Here is a 22,245-nt window from a genome sequence, read left to right on the forward strand (position 1 = left end):
ATAGTAAATCACTGTGAGGAGATTTGCTCAAATGAGCCGTTTACATGTCTGATGTTAGTTCCACCAGCAGATGTCAGTAGTGACCTGCATGTGGAATTAAATGTTCAAACCTCGGGTCAGATCAGAGCACAGCAGCCTCTGCAGACTCAGGGAGGGGTGGAGAGGATACCGGCTGACAGACTTCTCTCCAAGTTAAAACAGGTTCGACATAGACTGTTTTAATGACCCCTTTAGTGTCAAACACGCATAGATGCACTTGTGCCACTTCTATCATAGGCTGTTTCCTGTTTTGGATGCTACTGCAACTTTTTTGAATGTGGAAACTGTTATTAACATTTAGGAGATGATTTATTATTATTATTATTATTATTATTATTATTATTATTATTATTATTATTATTATTACATAAAAACAATATTTGGTCGGGTAGTTTCATTACAAGCACTTTTAATCAACTGTTTGCCGCAACAACAAAAGAGCAATAAAAAAACCTCTTAATTCCAAAGACCTCCAAGTTGTAACTCGAAATTAAAGTATCGTCATATCACATCATCTGATTCACTTCATAGTGAAGGGCAAGTCTTAATGTTTACCTTAAAAACCCAGAATCAAAAACGAAAAAAAACCTTGATAATAGATTTTTATTATTATTATTATTATTTTGTAATATGCAAAGTAAATTTGTCACTCAGTCACATTTTACACCGAATTTTGCTGAATTCGATTAATTTTCTATTGGGTTTTTTCATAAGTGTAGATCGTCGGTCTTTCTGTTGGCTTCTTGAATGCACACTGATGTGTAGCTCCAAGCAGAGGATCACTTTTCAGATTCACCGCCAGAATCCACAGTGACTTTAAATATTCCATGAACTGGGAGTGTCCTGCAACTTGCCTCTCTCCATTCATTTCTGTGAACAGTGGAACTTCACATCGCGACACGGAGCGGAGCGAAAGGGGCGAAGCAGCGATGTAGGAACTTAATCACAATCCGTGAGGGCTTCGCTCAAACCTTTTATCCTTCGTTTCATTTACCTGCGGCGCAGTCTAAAGTGTCATGCCCCACACCTTGCTACTACCTCCTCCTTTCTTTCAGTCTGCAGTGCATTTCTGTGCGCAAATGTCTACGCATATGCACGGCTCTGAAAGACAAAGAAAAAGAAATCAGTTGTGGCTTACTGACATCTGCAGCGTCTCGGCCCTGTGATTAAAGCCTAAACTGAAAGGAAAGCATAGTGATAGATTTCTACTCTCTAGGCGGCTTTTGTAGCTCCACATTGCGCAAAGAAAAGGCGATCACCAGGGGCGCACAGGTGGGTGCGCTCTCCAAAGGTGCCAACAGATCTGTGTGCGCAGCTCCACCGCTCAAACAGTGTGACAATTTGGACACAACTGGTCCATAAAACACACTGTTCGCCTAAAACTAACCATCGGCTTAGCTGCAATCCATCGTTCCGCTGTGTTTGATCAGTATAGGGAGGATGGATTTGTATGCACTGTAGTCTTGGGAGGAGAGGAGGGACATGGGCGGGGCTGAGGCGCCTCTCGTTTCCCCTCCATGCTTAGCGGGGCAGCAGGGCTGGAGAGACCTCCGGGGAGCACAGTCGCCAGTCCAGCACGGAGACCCGCCTGGCCAAAAAAACGCGCCTCACACTTGCCAGGATTGCCAAATATTCCTGAAATATATACCTGCTATTTATGGCATGTGGCTTGTAACTTTACTCCTGCTGTACTCTCTCCAAGAAGGTAAGAGAAAAAAAAGAAATGCTTGGGATATTTCACACCATTCATACTGAATGCTGGAGTTCTTCCTTCTTTCTATTTATATTTTTAAGTTGGATGAAATGTACTGAAGAGGATTACGATGCATGTGATGGTTTGGATGATTTGTGGCTTTTGCTTTTTGGTGCATCATCGAGTATTTTGTAATGAGTAATTTGTTGAAAAAACAAAAGATCATTTAAATAAAAAAAAAATGCATAAAGCCTCCGCGTTGAGTAAGTAGAAAATGTGTGAAAGTAAAGGTGTGAAGTGCTTTTTTTTCACCTGGATGTGTAGTGGTTTTATGCAGCGGACCCTGATCTCGCAGATGGTGCTGATAGCACGGATTGTTTTCGCATTACCAACTCCAGTTATGAATATGTAAAATGGCTGAATAGGGAGAATGAGGTGCAAATATAGAGGGAGGGTTGAGACAGAAATGAAAACATGGAGCGGCCTGCAATTACATAAATTGATTGGCAATTTTCGAACACATTCCCCTCAAAATGTTGCCCTCTTGTAAAGTTTTTTTTTTTTTTTGAAAGGGGTTGGATGCGCGTGATTTTTGAAATCTTGACGCTTTCATTGTGTAGCATTTGCTAATTGCAGCTGTTTTGATGGGCTGTATTTGACTGCGGGCGCTCGCTTCCACAGAGATGCTCTCTCTTTTTTTTCTTTTTTTTTTCAGGACGAGATTTTAAAGGGTATTAATTGATTTTCCTGTGTGATGACAAATTGTTCCCATTTTAAAATGGATGACAAATAAAAGGCCCATACTCCTAGAATGGCCTTATTAGTTTAATAGGTCTCCACCCACATAAAGGCCATAATTAAGTGTATTCAGATTATGTTCCCCCTTATTTAATTTATTTGGTCCTTTTGAAAATTCCCCCTTTTTAATTCTGTCTGAAAATGTAAAAAGAAAAAAAAAACCGGAGTTGCATTTGTTTAAATAGATTCTGGGTTTTTTTCCTTTCTTCTTCAGTATATGCAGCAAATCCCTGACCCTATTGCAAAGTTGATCTTCTGCTATTGCAGTGCATTATAATAATCCCGAACAAATCTGAGTCCAAAATACCAAAATTCAACACCATCTCTAGATGAGAGCATTTTATAGGCCTTTGTGTAGCCTATCTATTTAGAGACTTGTTTAAACATTGTTTTTCCTTATTAGCAGTGGCCCTGAGAAGCTGTAAATTTATTTAGCAGAAAGTCCGGGATACGGTGGATTGACAGGAAGAAGGAATATGGCCGTTCTCGGTGCAAACGATCTCAAGTAGGCCATTAGGTCCATTTGCCATTTTTAAGTTGTGATATTTTCTTTCTATTTTTTTTAAATTAACTAATTAATTTATTGAGGGTTTTTTTAGTTATCCAATAATATGACTTAGCTATATGCGCTACATGATTTTTATTCAGATTTAATTTTGATTATTCATACAAATAAATTATTCAGTTTGAAAGCTGTCACTTCATTGCCTCGCTGGCTTCTGTGGAATCGTATTAATATATGCGCAAATTTATTTCACCAAATGAGAAACTCCAGGGGCGTGGGTGCAGATTATAGACTTGCCCGGTCATGTTCCTCGCTAATAGCGCACCTGGACCCCGCGGTAGTGTTCGCGCGTGTGCCAGCGCGTGCGCCCCGGGTTCTTGTTTGTGTGTTTGTGTTGGCGGGCGCGTGGAGGAGGGCAAGTGACTGGGACGTCCCTCTTGGTTTGGTTGTTAGCTTGTGTTTTGAATTTTCCTGAAACTCGAAGTTATTTTACTTATTTGTTTTAAATATAAGGTTCTTTACGACACAATTTATACACGAATAATGTTTTTAAAGGGTACTAAATCATGTCGGAGGGTTTAGGAGACAAGCAGGACGTAGGGTAAGTAATAAATGTTCAAAGAAAAGCACATACATACATTACAATTAGCATTATTTGCAATTAAACGAGGATTTATTTATAGCGCTAACTGGTGGTTTTAAAGTGAAATTAGGTATTTTCATTTTGCTGCTAATGAATTATAGCCACAGACCGTATTCAGTGTAACTGTGGATTAATTAGCAGGTTATAAAATCAAGTTTCATGTGTAAGGCCTGCTGTAGGCCTGTTTTGAATTTTAATCTGAAATCTAATTAATTAAAATGGCAAATTTTATGTATAGCATGTGAATGATATATCCCAAATTTTAATTGGAGGTGTGTAAAGCGCTAAGGTGAACCTGCTCCCTGCGCTCTCCGTTGCTCATCCCCCTTGCCAATAGAAATGTGAAAAAAATCCCCCCTTTTCCCTTCCCAGCCCAATTCCCTGTGCTTCTTTGCAGGGCTACACAATTAAAGCTGCAATCTGAGCTTTATGCACCACTCAATGACAGAGATGTGTGGTCCACAGGGGTGCCAATCATCACTCAGGAAGGACCCAGGCCTCCATTTTATTTGCCCTTTTTTAACCAGATCAAGCCTGGCATCATTTAATTTCACATTTAAGAATGTAAAATTAAAACTTAAAGAGGTTAAAGGAAAAGTGAAGAGCTTTCCGAGTGACTTTGCCCTTTTGAACAGTAAAAATACCCAAATTCTGACTTATTTATTTCAAACTGAAATGTTTCACAGCTGAAATATGAATATAGACATTTCTAGGAAAAATATATTTAAAAAAATGAAAATACAAGAGTTTAATGATAACTGATCAGACTTTATTTAGCAACACAAAGCCCACGTATCATTGACGATTTAACAAAGAAAACATTTCTGCAGAAATTCGTTGCCAAATGGTGGGGAAACTGCTGGTGTTCGGCAGCAAAAAAAAAGGGGGTTATTGCACTTCCCAGCTCACCAATAGGACGTCACAGCTCTGTCACTGTCATCCTGCTCTCCCATTCGCCCTGAAATCTATTATACATGCAAATGAGTTTATAAATAAGAAGTCATCAATGAAAACAAGAGAAAAAGGGTGCAAACAAATATCAATTACAGTAAGAAATTTGTTTATTTTTTAATTTTTTTGTTTCCAACAAGAACTCTGTGTAACAGCACCAAACACAGTGCCAAACAGATCCAGACCTCCTCCAAATTTTATTGGATGCCGGCGCTGCACATTTTTAGAAGGAGGGAGTGTTCAGCAAATCTCAAATCTCTGAAGCAAGTAGTTGTTTTTGTTGGATCTCCCTCTCTCTACCTCCATCTCTCTCACTCTCTCTCTCTCTCCGTCTCTCCCTCCCTCAATCGCTTCCTCTCGCAGTAACTCCCCTCCCTCTCTTCTCCCTCATCACTAGGCAGAATTAAAGGTTGGGGGAGGGGCAGTTTATGCAGACTGTGCTGGGACTTGTGATCCACAGATTTGATATTCACATTAAGAGAGAAACTGGCTGCTTTGATGTGAGGGGGAGCAGGTCCCAGGGGACTGCTGAAGTAGCACACTTTTTTTTTACTGACACAGCACACTCGGGGGTGGTTGGTGGTGGGGGTGGGTGCAGTGGGGAGCATATTGTTGGGGACAGGGTGTACAGAAAGACAGTGGGTGGGGAACAGCGATACCCCTTCGTTGATTAGATGTAACCTCAACAACCCCCCCCCCCCCCTCCACACACACACACACGCACACTTCTCCACCCACCAGCCACCTACTTATGCCAGACCCTTGAGAATTATCCTTAAGCTTACACCTATCTTTATCCCCCCCCCCCCATATCTCACCAATATTCAATTCACACCTCTTGTGCCAGTGTGTCTTCTTCTAGTGCATCCTGTGCCGCTTTGTTTCCACACACATTTGCACTCCCTTTGCCCCCTTATCAAAAGACAACTCACAACTTTCTGTCGCAAAAACAGGATGAGTGATGGAGAGGTGGCAGGCAAGGAGTGTAGTCGGTGTAGTAGCCACAGTCTGCTTGGAAGTGAACCTGTTTCCAAAATAGCAAGAACTGGAGGAGAGGACGGGAGAAGGGTTTTGACATATGCCATGGCAAATGTAAATCCTGCTTTTGACCTTTACTGCACGTGCCATACCAGTTAATGAAAGATGAAAATGCTGTGAAAATTATTGTAGCACTGGGGAAGGAATGGGAAGATGGAAATGGGTGAAAAAAGAGGGAGAGGAAGAGAAGCAACCTGTGGATGTAATATGTTGATGGTTGGTTGCAGGCACATCTGAATGGGACTTTAAGAGTTTCTTTTCCTCCTTCATTACAATATAGTTATGAACGTCAGGTGTGTGTGTGTGTGTGTGCTTGTGTGTGCATGCACTCCTGTGCATACTCCCATCCCGTCCTGGAGAGGCGTAGATCAGCTGCATTATGCATGATGAAACCTTGCATAGGTTATGACTTCTGCCTCCTCGACATACATATTCATGCGTGACTCTCTGGCAGGATGTATAAAATAGTGGCTGTGACTCTGACAGCCTAAGCTTTAGCTCCAGCGGTGCCTTCGGTCCTCCAACACCTTCCAGTGAGGGCTGCTTTGCTCTCTGGTGCTGTGTCTGAACGAGCTTGATGAAGCCTCCTGGGTGCAGTTGAACTACAGCAGCAACAACACTGAAACCCCACAGCTTTGGTCAATACTGCTATTAGGGTAATGTCTGTAGACATATTGCTAGACTTAAATTCTTATTATGGTTGGAAATCACAACTCATGATTTCATGATACAGCGCCCACAATAACAATGATATCACGATACAGTGATTTTGCAGAAAAATGGCTCCTAAAAAAGGCAAAAATCAGTTGCAAAGAAACAAATGTGACAAAGGGCAGGTCTAACTGTGAAGAAGAAACTCCTACTACAGATAATCCTCCATCCTGAAACACAGTATGACCAAGATTTACAATTTTATTATTTTCTTTTCAATATGATCACCGATGCCCATAAAGTCAGCGGGAAAGTGTTTACCGAGGTCAGAGCAAAGCAGATTTAGAAACTAAATATCATGAGAAATAAACAAAAGTTTTCTCCTGCATTTGTGCTGAATTTTAAGTTTATAACTCAACTTTTTGGGGGAGGGGATAAAAATAGGGGTGGGATGGCAATTTGGCAAACAGTTTCGCAGTTTGTGTGTCATGCTTGAGAACATGTTCTGACATGCCCCGTAGGAAGAAGATGTTTGGTGTTTGGGGGTTTATTTGGGCAAATAAACATTTGAAACCCTCACATTGGACCCTCAGAAAATATGCTTTTTTCTTTAATGGCACTTGGTGGAACTCTATATGAATATGTGATCAAATGAGGTTTTATTCAACTACCCTGTTTTTTTTTTTTTTTTTTGTCCTCTAATTTGGAGTAAGCACAATAGGCATTTAGAGGTGGGAATCACCAGACACCCCATGATGTGATATTATCTAAATACGATACTCAAAATGTGACATTAATGGGATTTTTAACATTTTGTGATATGATGAGTATTGCAATAGCATATATTGAGATTTTTAAAAATATTTTTCAGCTCCAAATTATGTTCTCAAAGTTAAACTTTGTCAATATCCAATTTACAATCAAAACTGCTCCCAACAAACACCGATGTTTACATCAGCACTGTAACTTGCACTATTTTATCAACCGATTCACACTACAACCTGGGTTTGCCTCTTATCTGTATTTAATTTTATTTAATTTTAATTACTGTACAGTAGAGCAGGGCGATGTGACCAAAAATATTTATCATGATATACATTTGAAAATTTGCGATAATGATATAACTGACGATATAATTGACACTAGACAAAATACTTTACAACTCCACAACTTTATTAGTGCAAAAAAAACCAACATCAATGTATTTTCACTTAAACAAGCAGCTGTTTTTTTTTAATCTGCATTAAAGTTATATAAAAATTAACAGTGCAAATGCAAATCCTTGCTGACAGTTTAACCAAAAGGCATTTCCAGTGGAAATTGGCCGACATATCCTCAGCATAACCATGTATAATATCCACAAAACTTAAGAAGAGGTTATACACACACAACACGGTAATATTATGTTGAAGCACAGTACGTATCACTCCGCGAGGCGCCTGCCTACGATAGCCGTAATGCTCCGACACTCCATCAAGCGCTGCGGCTTCGTAGCTTAGCAAAGTCGTACTAAAACATTTGACAGATTTTCGAGCGCCGTGTACATAAAATCGTTTCGAGGTCAGTAAACACAACCAGAATTCATACATAAGGCACACGGGATTATGAGGGGCACTGTTGATTTTCAGAAAAATCAAAGGATTGATTTTAAGTGTGCCGTATTTTCCAAACAACACGGTAATAACGACGGCCCGCTAGCATGCGCTACCAAAAATAGTGCTTTGTTGTGTATCTGACGGACGAAAGCCAAACCAGTTCCACACCACTGAAGTTGCAGCATTTTTACAAACCAATTCTGGTTCATCAGTTTCATTCAACAATCCGCTTTCGTCCTTCTCATTCTCCGTCACCGCCATGCTTTTTCCGCCATGTGCGTATGAAAACAAAGGCACTGCGCATGCACGTTTTACGCATATTCTATCGCGATATTTCATTTTCTTATCGTTGCCCAACATTGTACCGTTATTACCGTGAAAGGTATGATATGGCCCAGCCCTACTGTACAGTACTCTGTTTTTGGTAACTATTGACTTGATGTAAGTTTGTAAAAAATAGTATGTTTTCCTTTCTGTCCTGTTTGTTTGTATATGTGTTTTTCTTGCTGCTGTTACAACCAAATTTCCCCTTGTGGGACAATTAAAGGATTATTCTATTCTATTCTATTCTATTCTAATATCCGTTTCAAGCTATGGGTGATGTAAGTTGTGTCACTTCCGTTATTCATTATTGATTGATTGATTGATTGATTGATTGATTGATTAATGAACTTTAGTATAAATGTTGCAGTAAGACTGAGTCTGATATCAGTCTGTGATTGATTGTCAAGTTGACAATCATATTCAATCTATTTCTGATAATATAGCAATTAACTGATGGATCGTCAAAAAATCACATATCTGTTGCTGTCTACGAAGACAGAAATTGATATTTAAATGTTACAACTGTTTTTTTATGAATATAACCAGAGACTGATACCAAGTCAGCTTGCCAGACCAAGACAAGCTCTGGGCAATCACTTAGTCGCCACAACTTAATTCTGGCATTTACACTGTAGATGTAAGGAGGTTGCTGTCCTGTCCTGTTTTTACTTGTCTGACTGAGCCGTTATGCTCCAGTGTTGGATAGTATTTTCATTTGTTTAAAAAAATATCAACATTTGTTGTCCCTGTATTAACATAATATCACCACACACAATATTAACACTATATAATTAGTTTGCACTGCACCAGTTTCAGTTAAGTTTGTCTTTATGAACATGTTGAATAGTTTAGTGTGGACTGTCTGCATTTGGCCAAGGTTAGTCTTCATCTTCTGCATCATAGCATTTGTCACCTGGGGATAACCATTACAAGCTATGCATAAACGCATGTGTTTACAGTGTTGTTGGCATTTTGATGCTTGCTACACAAGCCTTGTACACGGGCACAGGTCATAAGTAACATTTCATCTGTCAGTTTTAAATTGAGTGGAAACTCTGCCAGTCTGGCACAAACCAGTGCCAGTTCAGCTTTGGAGTGCACCTGGTGGAGAGGGATGATAATGCTGTCCCTCACACACTTAACAAAATAGCAGTTTCTGGTATGTCAGTGAGTAAAACATGTTTTTTTAACCGAGCTGTAATGTGTGGCTGTGCTTAGTTTGGAATCTTTTCCATTTAAACATATTTGCTCACTTCAGCAGCTGTTCATATTTGGAAAAGTGTGACAGACTATGGGATTTGGTTGTTTGCAGTTTCTAAATTTAGATTGTTCAGTGGGTCATTGTTGTTAGGGTAGACTGTTGCATTGTTTTTTGTTTTTTTTTAATATTCAGTCACAGCTTTCAAGTGCCAGCACCACCATGGCAACCCGCTTCCTCCACCCCCCAGTGTGACTGAGCACTGAGAGCTACTTTGGGATGTGTATGTGAATGTATTTATGTGTCTGCATGTCTGTTTATGTCAGCTGAGTGCACGTGCAGTTTGCCTGGCTTTGACCAGCTCGGGAGTGGAAGTACTCTGATCCCCTCGTATTCCACTTCCTGCTCCATCAGTCCCAGTGCTCCCAAGCCCCGCCTGGTGCCAACGCCCCCAGGCCATATAATCTACTGTATGAGAGGTTCTCCTGATGCCCAGCCCCCCAAGCTCAGGGTGACCCCCTCACTCTAGTACTTTAGTACTGTCCCCCCATTGGGAGATTATAGATATTGCAATCTTTAATATGGGCTTTATGCTCAGGGGCCATTACCAGTAATCTGCAGAGGGGAGGGAGTCTGACCTGGTTTTTGCAGCCCACCACTGGACTGCCAGACACATTTTCATATACCATCTGTAACATGCTGCCCAGATTTATCAATCCCTACATCAGGGACAGTGGCACTTCTTTAAAAGGAAGCTGGAATTATTGACTAACCCCACTAAATGGATAAGATAGCTGCATTATTCTTCGATCTGGTACATTGAGCTTAGTCCTACCATGATGATACTGTTGATGGTGTTGATTTTTTCTGCCAGACTTCACTTGTTAATGTTTGACCGTAAACATCACCCATAGCTTGAAGCCACCCTTCACTGACTACATGCCCAAAATCTCGAAAGGTTGGATGTTCCCAACTAAAGAAATGCATTGTATGATCACATGCAGATTTTTTCCACTCAAGATTTAATGTGATAAGTTTATATCATGTCTTTGATAATAAGATAAGTTTGATAAGTTGAAAATCACTGCAACAATATGAAAAAACTTAGAACCACTCTGGGTTTTATTAGGCTTATATGACGGTTGCATTATTATTATTATTAAAAAATGATGTCACAGTAAGACTTCTATTTAGTTGATACAAAACAATTACCATTATAATTAGATCATTAACGATGGCAAATAATGAAATATTTTGTGTATTAAAACATCTGAAGATTGTTGGCTGTGATCATTGTTGTTTGTTATAATCTTCCTATAAACTTTTATACAGTAAAGTGCATCTGATGTCAAAAACACACTCAGGTGATCAAGATTATAGTGTCGTTTTGTGTCGTTTTCCGGTTCTTAAAGCTGAAACAATGAGATGGCTAATGAACAGCCTAATAGGATGAACATTTTTTGTGATTAATCCAGCAAAAATTACAAAAAAAGGCAAAAATTCGGTTAAAAAAACCAACAAAAAAAAAAACCAAACAAGCAAAAATGTCAAATATTCCCTCACCGACACCTCTAAGTATTTAATACCTGCCTTTCTTTTCATGGGTTTTGAGGACTGTTAAAAAAATGCGATTTGAAAGTTTTTTCCCATTGTAAGATCTTGTTGACCAAAGTGATCAATAAAATAGTGACAAAAGTAAATGAAATAACTTAGTTGAAAGTCCTGTGCTTATATCACCAGATATGAGGTTTACTGTTATAGCTCTGATTTTGTTTTATTTATTCACATCAGAAATTTTGTGCTAAATTACGTTAAAAAAAAAAGATATTTTCCAATCCATTTGGGCTCCAAGACGCTCAGCAGTTGTGTTTTTTTCCCCAAGCCAATTTTCTCGAAAGGCTTTGCAGATTGTCATCAGATCTGTTATGTAACTGCATCAGAAAACATTTTGGGCCTATTGATATGCAATGAATGAGTGCATTAGATATATGGAGGAGATTAAATTAGGAATAAATATGAAAGAAAAAAAGAGAAACCCATAAAAGTCAGTGATCTCACCTAAATAAATACATACATACATTTATTTGAATCAGTGAATGTGATTATAACAATGAGAAAGTTATTCATTTTGATCAGTTTTACTGATTAAATTCAGTCTTTAAAAGCAGTATTAGATATCAGGGCTATTCAGAGGAACATCTGTAGGATCTATTTGAAACTGAGTGCTAAGTTTAACCTGTTTTGATCGAAATTCTTGATACTTTAGTATCGTTTAGCACCTTTGGTGATGTTTTAAAGACTTCCTGTTCTGAGTATAGCTGTACAAGGGTGACCATTTGGTGGACAGTTTGTATTAGATGACATAATTTAGAATTAACATCCACATCTGTGCGGTGTCTCCCTTCCATTTTTTCTTCTAATCTTTCCTATACTGACCTCAAATTTGAGACGGGCCTGCCTCATTCCTTTTTTTCACTGTCCTCTCAGTGCTGGAGGTGTATGTGTTTAATCTGAGTGCCAATGAATACCATTCCTGTTTGTGTGTGTGTGTGTGTGTGTGTGTGTGTGTGTGTGTGTGTGTTAAATATGTAAGGAGATTAAATAGACTTAAATCTCTGCGTCTGGCATAGAAATTCCAATCACATAACCTATCTACATGCTCCCTTCCTCTCTCCCTCTCTTTCTCTTGCTTTCTGTTTGTCTTTATGTGTTTGTACATGAACTGTATGGAGGTAACAGGCTCCTCCTCTCCCACCCCCAGATCCACCTAAACCATCACAGACTTTGGCCCAAATCCCTTGCTTTCTGCATCATGTGACTGATGTTTGCAGCTGGACATTTGACACACATTTGTTATGATTATTTTGCCACAGATTTGAAGGACATTCCCTGTCTGTCCAACATTTTCACTTTACTGTGGTGCTTAATGCTTTAAATCAGTGTTGCTGAAATCTGATAAGTTTATTTTGACACTATTGTGTGTTTTCAGCATGTGTACAGCGTGTAACAGGTGTTTGTTATTGACTCTTTACTTCCATCTCTGCCTGTTAAGTGATGATGTGTTGTATGTTTGCCCCTGCAGTACACAGTGAGGATGTGGGCTCTACCAGGCTGTACTTTGTGAATGCCTCCCTGCAGAGGGTAACCTACTCAAGCTCGGTGGGGGTGTCCCTGCCCTGTCCAGCAGGGGGCACCCCCAGTGCCATACTGCGCTGGTACCTGGCCACCGGCGACGACATCTACGACGTGCCCCACATCCGGCATGTGCACGCCAATGGCACGCTGCAACTGTACCCCTTTTCGCCCTCTGCCTACAACAGCTACATCCACGACAATGACTACTTCTGCACCGCGGAAAACCAGGCCGGCAAGATCCGCAGCCCCAACATTCGCATCAAAGCCGGTGAGTTGAATGGACAGCCAGGAAGGGAATAAACTCTAGGGTAAAGAAAAGTGGGGTTATGGAGCGGAAGGTCAAAGCGAGATACAGCAAGAAGAGACTGTTGCTGAAGCATAAACTAGAGCAGATGTGATTGGCAGTTGCAAAAAGCCCAACCCACACACAGAATCACCTGCCCTAAAATAGCCTGTCTCGACCTGAACACAGATTGACCTAGAACACAGTCTACAGAGAGAACATCTGCATCACGTACTACATCAGGCCTTGGCCTTTGCTCACACCTATTTGACTGAGCTGCTGATGAACCACTGCACTTTACACCAACATAACCCCTTCATCTATGGCCTGGCACCATCTGGTAGAAAGAAATTCAAAACACAACCCTTACAGTACTTAGAGTGAAGTAGCAGCTCTACTGTGAGATATAACCACATCCGGTAAGGAGGAAAACTGTGACAAAAGGCTATATGAGTTAACCGGCTCATCCTCGTTGGCAGTCCTTCCATTTATCAAAGGTCAGCACAACAGAAGAGGAGCTTGACAGCCACTTGAATTTTTCTTAAACAAGTACCTTTAAATGCTTTGCAGGGTGTGAAAAGCAATTCACTGCATAAAAAATAAATGTGTGTACTTAAGTGTAGAGTACTAAACTTTAGGTTTATGCACTAAGTTTTATGCTCTGTTGTGTATTGTTGTGGGTTTCACTTATAGTAAAGGATACACACATAGTATACACCACTAGACTCTCTACAGTCTATTTTTGTGAATTTTGACCGGAAGCTGCCTCTGTTGCCATCATATTCCCATTTCTGTCCTCCTTCTCCTCCCTGCTCCCTCGTTCTTCAAACTGTCCTCTTGTGCCAGACTAAATTTAGCCACAGCACACTTCTTTAATTATCTCTCATTAACAAACCTAATTGGTGCTTTCCATTGATTAGCGCATGTGAGGCTTTAATAGGCGAGACCTCATCTAAAGTAAAATAGTACATCAGGGGTTTTGGGAAGCTCCAGCTCTACAACGAGAAGAGAAACACGTAGAGGAAAATTACCCGGTAAACAGATACGTCAACATCAGCAGATACATACACTTACACTACATCTATCGCCCTGCCCTCCCCCTTTCCCATCATTCATTCAGGCCAGTGAGTCCCTCCCCCTTCCCGCCTGCCATCAACATCTGTTTTCATATTCTGCCTCCCAACACCGACCTAAACTAATACTCATATTCATTCTAATACTAATACTAGTGCCAAGTTGAGGATTTGAGCCAGGACCCTGAGCTGTATGCCAGCCGCTTGCTGCCTTCATTCCCACATGACCCAAAAGCCAGGCCTCAGGAGCCGAGGGATTAGCATGAACCAAACATCCTGCAGCCAACGGCTTCAGTCAAGCCTTGGTGCACAGGTTATACAGTCAGACAGGATGTGGGTGTTTTGTTTGGGATTTTATGGCCACAGTTTTGTGCTTGCACTGCCACTGAGCAGCTATTGACAGGAGTCAAATTGAATTCAGTGCTACTGCCTCGTGGCTTACAGCAAAGTGTAAAGAAATTCACAACAGAAGGGTTTCATTATACTGTTTCAAAAGAACTCAACAGAACGGGTTTATTTAATTTATTTATTTAAAGAAGATGTAAATTTTGGCAAGTGTTTTCTTCTTGCGGCAGGAATGTATGCATGCTGTCATCATGTCTGTTACCAGGAAAGGGATTCCGAACCAGTTTCTTAGCAACCTTCAGATACGTGCTAGCTTTCATGTGATTTCGCTAATGAGCTCCTGCTCATTCAACAGAGTGTAAAATATTGCATGAACCTGAATAAACCAAAGCACCATTAACCCTTCAGTGCAGCTCAGTCTGTTGTATACTTGGGAAGTTCTGAGCAAAAACATCAGTGTTTTATTATGATGTCATCCCCGAGCTAGAAAATGATTTCCATGATTATCCTGCCTAATGGTGGCTTGTGCCATTTGTGCCAAAAGCAGAGGCAGGATTAGAAGAGTTCAAACAATAGACAGGAGTAGTTCAGTAATTTCCAGTGAATACATGCGGAGTGCTGTGGTAATTGATGAAAGGGCGTTTTGCTCTGGAGTGTTAATGTGTTGTTTTTGATGATGTAAACACGGAGCTGATTGTTGTTTTTGCCTTGGCAAGAGGGGTAATAGGACCATGTTGATGGTGCTCACACTCTCTCAACGCATCTTCTAAATGGAACACTTCTGGGATATTTTATGTAGATAATCATCATCTTTCAAATTCATCTCTTTTAATGTTCATAAAAAAATAGGGAAGTCTTTATTCCTTGGTAGAAAACCCCATTTAAAAGATTGAATCCTTTCTACATGCAGTGTGTTGTATGTAATATTGTGTTTGTGTTTGTGTAGTTTTCAGGGAGCCCTACACCGTGCGGGTGGCGGACCAACGCTCAATGCGGGGCAACGTAGCTGTGTTCAAGTGCCTCATCCCCGCTGCTGTGCAGGAGTACGTCAGTGTTGTATCCTGGGAGAGAGACACTGTTTCCATTGTCCCAGGTAGGACATTAAGTGAGTGAATTTGGAGCGAGATGGTGAAGGCACATTGATTGTTGACTGTTGGATTCAGGGTTGTCTTTATGTGTGTGTGTGTGTCTTTATGTCTGTGTCTCTGTTTGTGTGTGAGAGCGGTTGATGTGCCACTGTGCTCTGTGTTTGACCGAATTCTTAACTCGTGTCTTCTGTCTGTTCACTGTTCTGGATCACTGATCCGGTCCTCCTCCTCCTCCTTCTCCTTCCTTCCTGAACATATCTCCACCCTCACCCTCTTTCGTCTGCCACCTTCTTTCTTTGGACAGTTCCATCTTTCCAACTCTGCTAGCCCTGCTTTCCACATCACATTTAATTATCTCAAGCTAATGTCAACTAGTGCCTTTAATTGTGTTTGACACCAAAGAAAATGAAAGACAGACATCTCTTTCCACGTTCCACACTTTCTCCTCATCAGATCTATTTTGGTCCACTCCCTGCTTGTCTTGCCACTATGTCCTTGAAGAACAGGGCCACAATTAGAGATACAGGATGTCAATAGGACTGTGCCCCTGCATTCATCTTCATTAACCTCATTAGTGTATGTGAGCGTGTGTGTGTGTGCGAGAAAAGATAAATGTTGAGATCTGTCTTTATGTGTTTTTCCAGCTTTTTTTGTAGGTACATTTTTCTCATGATTTTGTTTGAGATGTGGGCCTAATTATTTTCTGCATGTAAAACCCCTTGCAATAACAATAAAGGGCAGAGGGAGGAGAGATGGAAAAGAAGAGCAAACCAAAGGAAGAGTAGCAAGGAGGGTAGTAGGGCAAGAACGGCCTCAGGTCCTGGCAGATGGCGTTTTATATTATATGTATGCAAAGCACACAGACTCTGTGTCACACATGTACATGCACCAAGGTTGCAGTAATTTGTCATTTTCAGACATTTCAGGGTACAGTATTTTTTTATAATACTGAAGCATTTTTGTGTATTTAGAGTTATTTTTTTGTCCTCAGTTACCAATGTGACTGCTTTAATGGGCCACATTTTTCAGGGCTGTGACCAAATCACCCACTTTTTGTATTTCTTGCCATACTTTTATTTTGGCATTCACTATTAACACTTAAAGTGTGTAGGGAAAAATACTTTACTGCTTTTTACTTAGCTAAATTCATGAAAATTCTCATGAATGCTCATATTATACACATATCAGCCAGCCAGACATAAATGTTCTACTCGTATGCTTTCATATTTGTGCTCTCTTTCCCTTTCCTCAGTTCGGCTCTTAAGATTATGAGTTGTTGACGTCACGCTTGGTTTACATGTGACTTCTGATGATTCCTGAACATAAATATAGTAGATCTGCTTTGGGTATGCCAGCCCTCTGTGTCTATATTTGTGATTTCTATGTATGGGGTGTTTCTGTACTGTCATGAGGCTCCAGTGTGTAATTAGGGGTATATAGGTCAGTTGATGAGCAGTGAGTGTGAGGATCAGATGCTGAACATGATGAGCTGCTCACTGAACTCAGCATTCGTTTCACTACAACAGCAGCACACACAAACAGGGCAAACACTGGCAGCGTGGTTGCATTCAACCTTGACCCTCCAATCAGCAAAGTGACCTCGTCATCCTCACAGCCAATCAACATAGTCTGCACAACAGCTCATAATCTGAATATTGTTATTGCACTCTCACATGGGTGCACAATATGCAAACATACTCATGGACACATACAGTAAATGTCCATATACAGCTGATACATGTGGTTATATAAACAGTCCAGTGTATTCATACTGATCTCCTACTCCTCACTAGATCATTTCAAACACTACAGAGTGATGCTTTTTCCCTGATTGGCCAGCAAAGGACTGTCTGGATACATCTAATGAAGATGTGAAAGTTAAAATAGATTTTATGATGGAAAGCTCCCGATGTGCACGTGAGTAGGTGACTACCTGTCACAGCAGGAGATGATGGTGAAATTTGAGGAAATAAAGCCACTGTGCAAAGACACACATAGTCAGACTCATTCATTGCACCATTTTCCTTTTCTGCTTGTTACAATTTAGGGTAATGAGAAGCAGGGGACAGATAAAAATCCTGTAGGTTTTGCCACTTAACACAATAATACGACTGTCAACAAATAATATTCAAACATTTGATTAGTACTAATCTTTATTCTGATCAGACCCACTTAAATGTATCTCTGAGAGCAAATACTCTGTTATCTGTTACTGATGAGAGAGGCCATTGTCTGATGGAAATGGTCTGCAAGCACCAAGTCAAAGCATTCAATCATTCAGTCCTATGTATTGTCATCTGGTGGGCTTTGGCTAACTGTCACAAAAGAAAATGAAAAACTTTTGCTTTTTCTTATTTTCAGAAATGCATTTCAGCTGATAGCTCAGTGCATATTTATGACTTTATCTTTTTTAAATGTAAATTGAGGTATTTTAGGCGTAGTGATTCACTGATGTTCCCCACCTTCGAAGCAACATTTGTGGCACCACCGAACCATCAATGAATCTGATCACAGTTCCTTCCTGTACCTCCTCCTCGTCATTTGTCCCTATCTCAAAACAAAAGCACAGTATGAGTACATACATGAATAGACAGGCCTGTTTTCTTTACATTAGTGGATCAGACAACACAAACTGAACCAAGTCATAGACGAATCTGACTGATAGCATGTTTTGGTTTTTTTATATATATGGCAACAGTGTTGCTGTGATGTGCAAATCTGATATCATGACAGCCCTACATTGAATTAAAAAAGAGTTTAAGTAGTTTATCTGCACTTCATATCTGTGCTTTTGCACGGAGGCATTGCTATGTGTAGACTCTGATCAGTAGCACAGTCACATATTGGTGTGAAGGTTGAGTTGATGACATAACACAACGCAGCCATGCCCTTTGAACCACAACAGGTTCTATTTTGTCAAACACACGTTTCCCTTCTGGAGCATTTTGTGTGTGTGTGTGTGTGTGTGTGATTATATGTGTGCATGATTATGTATGTGTGTGTGTGTGTGTGTTTGTCCCCTTGCCTGTCCCACTTTCCCATCCAGCCAGGACAGGGGGGGTGGTTAAGAGGGGAGGGGTGCAGGCAGACTGACCTATTTCCCTCTCGCTTCCCCGTCCCGTACTATCCTTGTAGTTAAGCTTTGTGTGCGTGCGTGTCTGTGTGTGTGCCCACGCGTGTTTGTGACCCTCGTGAGACAATTGAGGTCTGCTAATCTGAGTAGTGATCTGAAGGAGGCGAGCTGGAGCAGAGACAGAGAGATGGAGGGTTTGTGGACGGGAATAAAGACAACAGTGGGACACAGAGAGGGTTCAGCTTGCCGATCGAGGCCGTCGGTCTAATCAGCAGAAAGCTAATGAGTGGGTCCGATGAATAGAGACTGGACCAGCAGATGGCTGTAGCCACATGGTGGTCCACAGAAGATGCCCAACCATGCCCCATCTAATCCACCTGCTACACTGTTTGGTCTTGTTTATGTATTTGCACAGTAATTTGATAAACATTTCCTTAAAACCTCAGGCTGAAAAGCACAAAATAGAATTACAGTGTATATATAAGATTAGAAAACCAGATTAATAAACTCCTGTCCTACACAGAGCAATATTTTCTGCTCTCATTCAGTCACACTCCAAACTCTCATCTTGTTCTACCCCCTCTCATATTTTAACAAAATAGCCGCAGTATATCATAAGTCAGGCACATTTTGTACTGTAACCTGTCATAACCTGTCAGTGTGATCAGTATCAGGCGCTAATGTAAAATTGGATTCTAACAGGAGTCACCAGGTGGCGAGGTCACTTACAGGCTACATTACAAATCAATCTTTGGCCCCCTCGGGTGCTGGACACCAGGAGGTTACATAGACTCAATAGTACACAGCTACACACACACACACACACACATATACAGCTACGCAAACAGCTAAAACATTGCAGCTGAATTGACTGGTTTGTAGGTGATTCAAATACACATGGGAGTCTGATGATGCTGACAAGCACACTACAGTCCACTTTGTCAATTAATATGCAGATTATTTATAAAACAGATCAATTAATTGTATTTTTTCTCTGAAATATGCTTGTTATAATTTCTGTAGGACAAAAGGAAAAATAAAAAACTAAGTATACAAAACGGTGAAAAAAAATAAAATAAACACACACATAGGGAGTACCATTATATAACAATACTGTTGTATGTGTATAGATGGTTATACAGTTTTCCCTCTGTGTAATTAGAAAGTTAGTGTCATAAGGCTTCACACAGGTGCAGGAGAGAGGTGACAAAGGCAGAGGGACGTCATGGAGAGCAGCAGTGTGTTAGGACACCATGTCTGTAAATCTGTGCTTGTGTACTCAGAGCAGGAATACATTAATGGATACACTTGTCTGGGACACGGCAGACGCTTGTAAACACACTTTGACACACACACACTTGCTTCTAGTAAGTACAACTGAACAAGCCTCTCTGCACACACAGACACACGCGCCCTTCAAAAGTAACACAATAAAGCCATTTTCAGATTTTGCATGTACCAGCCTGAATATGGCGTACTCATTAAACATTAACTTGGGATACATTAAGGCTGTGGTTTGCGCTGCTTTGTGACTTCTCGCCTGTTGTTGTGCTCGGGCCGTCTGAGTACATCAGGACGTTGTGTGATAGAGGAGGATGGGGAATACGTGGCATCCCCGGGGCTCTTGGAACATAACCCCCACAAACCCTTGGGTGTCACATCATCCCTCTCTCACCTCTCCCTCATCTACCCCTGCCCCTGTCCCATGTGGTACACAGCAGGCAATAGGGAAGGGTTAATGGGGGTCTAAATCATGCAGATGAAGCCTCCACCATGAGCATACACCTGCAAACGTGTGGCAGTATGACCAAAACTCAGCAATGAGGTCCTGGAAAAACTGTCTTCCCGAGACATAACAATCAACATGACAGGGTTGAAATGTATGTCTTTTCACTTGTTTGTGGTTTGTTCACCTCTGTCAGTTGGTCTTTCACTTTCTGTAGATATTTTTGCCCCTCTCATATTTGCCCCAGTGTGCTGAGAGCGACTGAGAGCCGGACAGGAACAGATGGGTTGCTGGCAGCCATCTTTTACTCAGTTAGGTTGAGCAGACACGTGGGTGGGTGTGTTAATTAGCACAAACCAGTGAATGTGTATGTGTGTGTGTGTGCGTGAGTGTGAGCGCGTGCTGCAAGGGGCACAATAGACATAATTATCTCTGCTTGAGAAGCCCATTTGGGAGGGGATGGGGGGGGGGGGGGGGGGGGGGTTGGAGGGATGGCATGGAGAGGCGGAGTTCAACAATGGCCCAACCACAGGCTTTGTGTGTACAGAGCAGAGGGCTGACAAGTGTCGGCTGTTATTGAGTATTTACACACTATTACACTCGCCTGCTCACGTGCACTTAACGCAGAAATGCACACACTCTGACGCTTCGGCCCTCGCTCTCGTTTGCTTTTTCGCCTCCTTGTCTCCATCAAAAACACACAGGCTCACACACAGCTATAGACACACACATGCAGCATGTTTATGTTTACAGTGCATCAGTGTATCAGTGTCACTCAGAGTAAGAGGGAATGATAGGAAAGCCCCTGCGAGCACATCAGTCTGACAGAAACCTGGCCACTATGTAACCCTTCAAGCCAGGCTGTGAGAGTATAGAAACTGAGGGAGAGAGGAAGCGAGAGTTTAGGAAGTTTCTTCTTCATTGACAAATTACCAAGATTATTTTGCTCCTTTGGCTTTCTTTTTTTTTTGTGATGAAAATAAATTTTTTGTGAAAAGTCACATAGAGCAAACCAAGAAAATGAAACAACGCCAACCAGGCCAAATCTTACTGTTTTGAACTTTTCAACAAGTGTGACTTCTTTTAAAATGCAGAAATCAGCTTTTAACTTACATTGTAATTGAATTATGGAGACATATCGGTCAAATGTAGTTGATATAGTGGGAGAATCAAAATACCAAAATTGTAAACTTTTAATTTTCAGTAAATATAAATGGATGCGCAGTAGCAAATAATGGCATCTAAACAGAATCTTAGTAGCTTAGTTACTAAAGTTGTCGCATTATAACTGAAGACAAAAAGCTAATATGAGAAGGAAAGCAGATCAATAAAAGTAGTTTATCTTCATTGATTTCAGGTCATATCCACAATCCTGAGCAATCATTCCAATCAGTCAGTATTATTATCGTTGCATTATTATTGACACTTTTTGTGATATCAAGGCAAAGAACGGGTCCCCAGTGGCGTTGTAAGAGATAGCTGTTAATCTGCATTTCCGTCCACATCCACAGTCATTAAGGAAAGTGAAAGCAGGAAGGCTTGTGTCAAGGCTTAGAGTAAAAGAGTTGCAGGGTTTATGTGGCATGGATTGGGTTAAGAAATAGGATTGGAAGCAAAGAGGTTTTACCCCTTTTTTCCTACTTCCTTCCACGCTTTTGTTTAGGCAGGCGAAAGCAGGATTAGAGCGAGGAGATTACAGCAGGATCTACTAAGAAATCGTATTTAAGGAAATGCTTATTTTCACAACCACTCACAGCAGAGACTAGAAGTTTCGTGTCCCTTTCTTTCTTCATTTCTGTGTTGCTTTCATTATTAAAGGCAGTGATTTGTTCTCTAATCCTGGCTTTCTACAACGCAAAAACTTATAGCTTTACAGTGTTGCCCCACTGTTTTCTCCTGAAATGTTATCATATTTGATGTGTGGGATTGTAGTAAAAATATATGTTTACATACGCTCAAAATTCTGGTATCAATTTTCTACTTTTGTGAGTCTCTCTGTGTGAGTGAGAGGTTCTTTTCCTCATGTTTCTGTGAATGTGGTTTATCATTCACAGTCTCATGAGGAGGCATGATGAGGGACTGGATGG

The 22,245-nt window shown here is 40.8% G+C and overlaps 1 protein-coding gene across 3 annotated transcripts in view; it reads left to right on the plus strand.

Moving 5' to 3' along the window:
- The first annotated feature begins 1,412 nt into the window (after positions 1-1,412).
- Positions 1,413-22,245, plus strand: part of LOC101484774 (cell adhesion molecule DSCAML1) — a 54,134-nt gene continuing 33,301 nt past the window's right edge. The window contains exons 1-3 of one of the 3 annotated variants that reach the window (XM_076889049.1): positions 1,413-1,744; positions 12,518-12,838; positions 15,218-15,364. In XM_076889049.1, coding sequence (XP_076745164.1) covers positions 1,522-1,744; positions 12,518-12,838; positions 15,218-15,364 — 691 coding nt within the window. In that variant the 5' untranslated portion in view covers positions 1,413-1,521. The remainder of the gene's footprint in view (positions 1,745-12,517; positions 12,839-15,217; positions 15,365-22,245) is intronic. The other 2 variants (XM_004573349.5, XM_004573350.5) reach the window with 2 other exon arrangements.

Source organism: Maylandia zebra, linkage group LG10, assembly GCF_041146795.1.
Source record: "Maylandia zebra isolate NMK-2024a linkage group LG10, Mzebra_GT3a, whole genome shotgun sequence".
NCBI classification, from domain to species: Eukaryota; Metazoa; Chordata; class Actinopteri; order Cichliformes; family Cichlidae; genus Maylandia; species Maylandia zebra.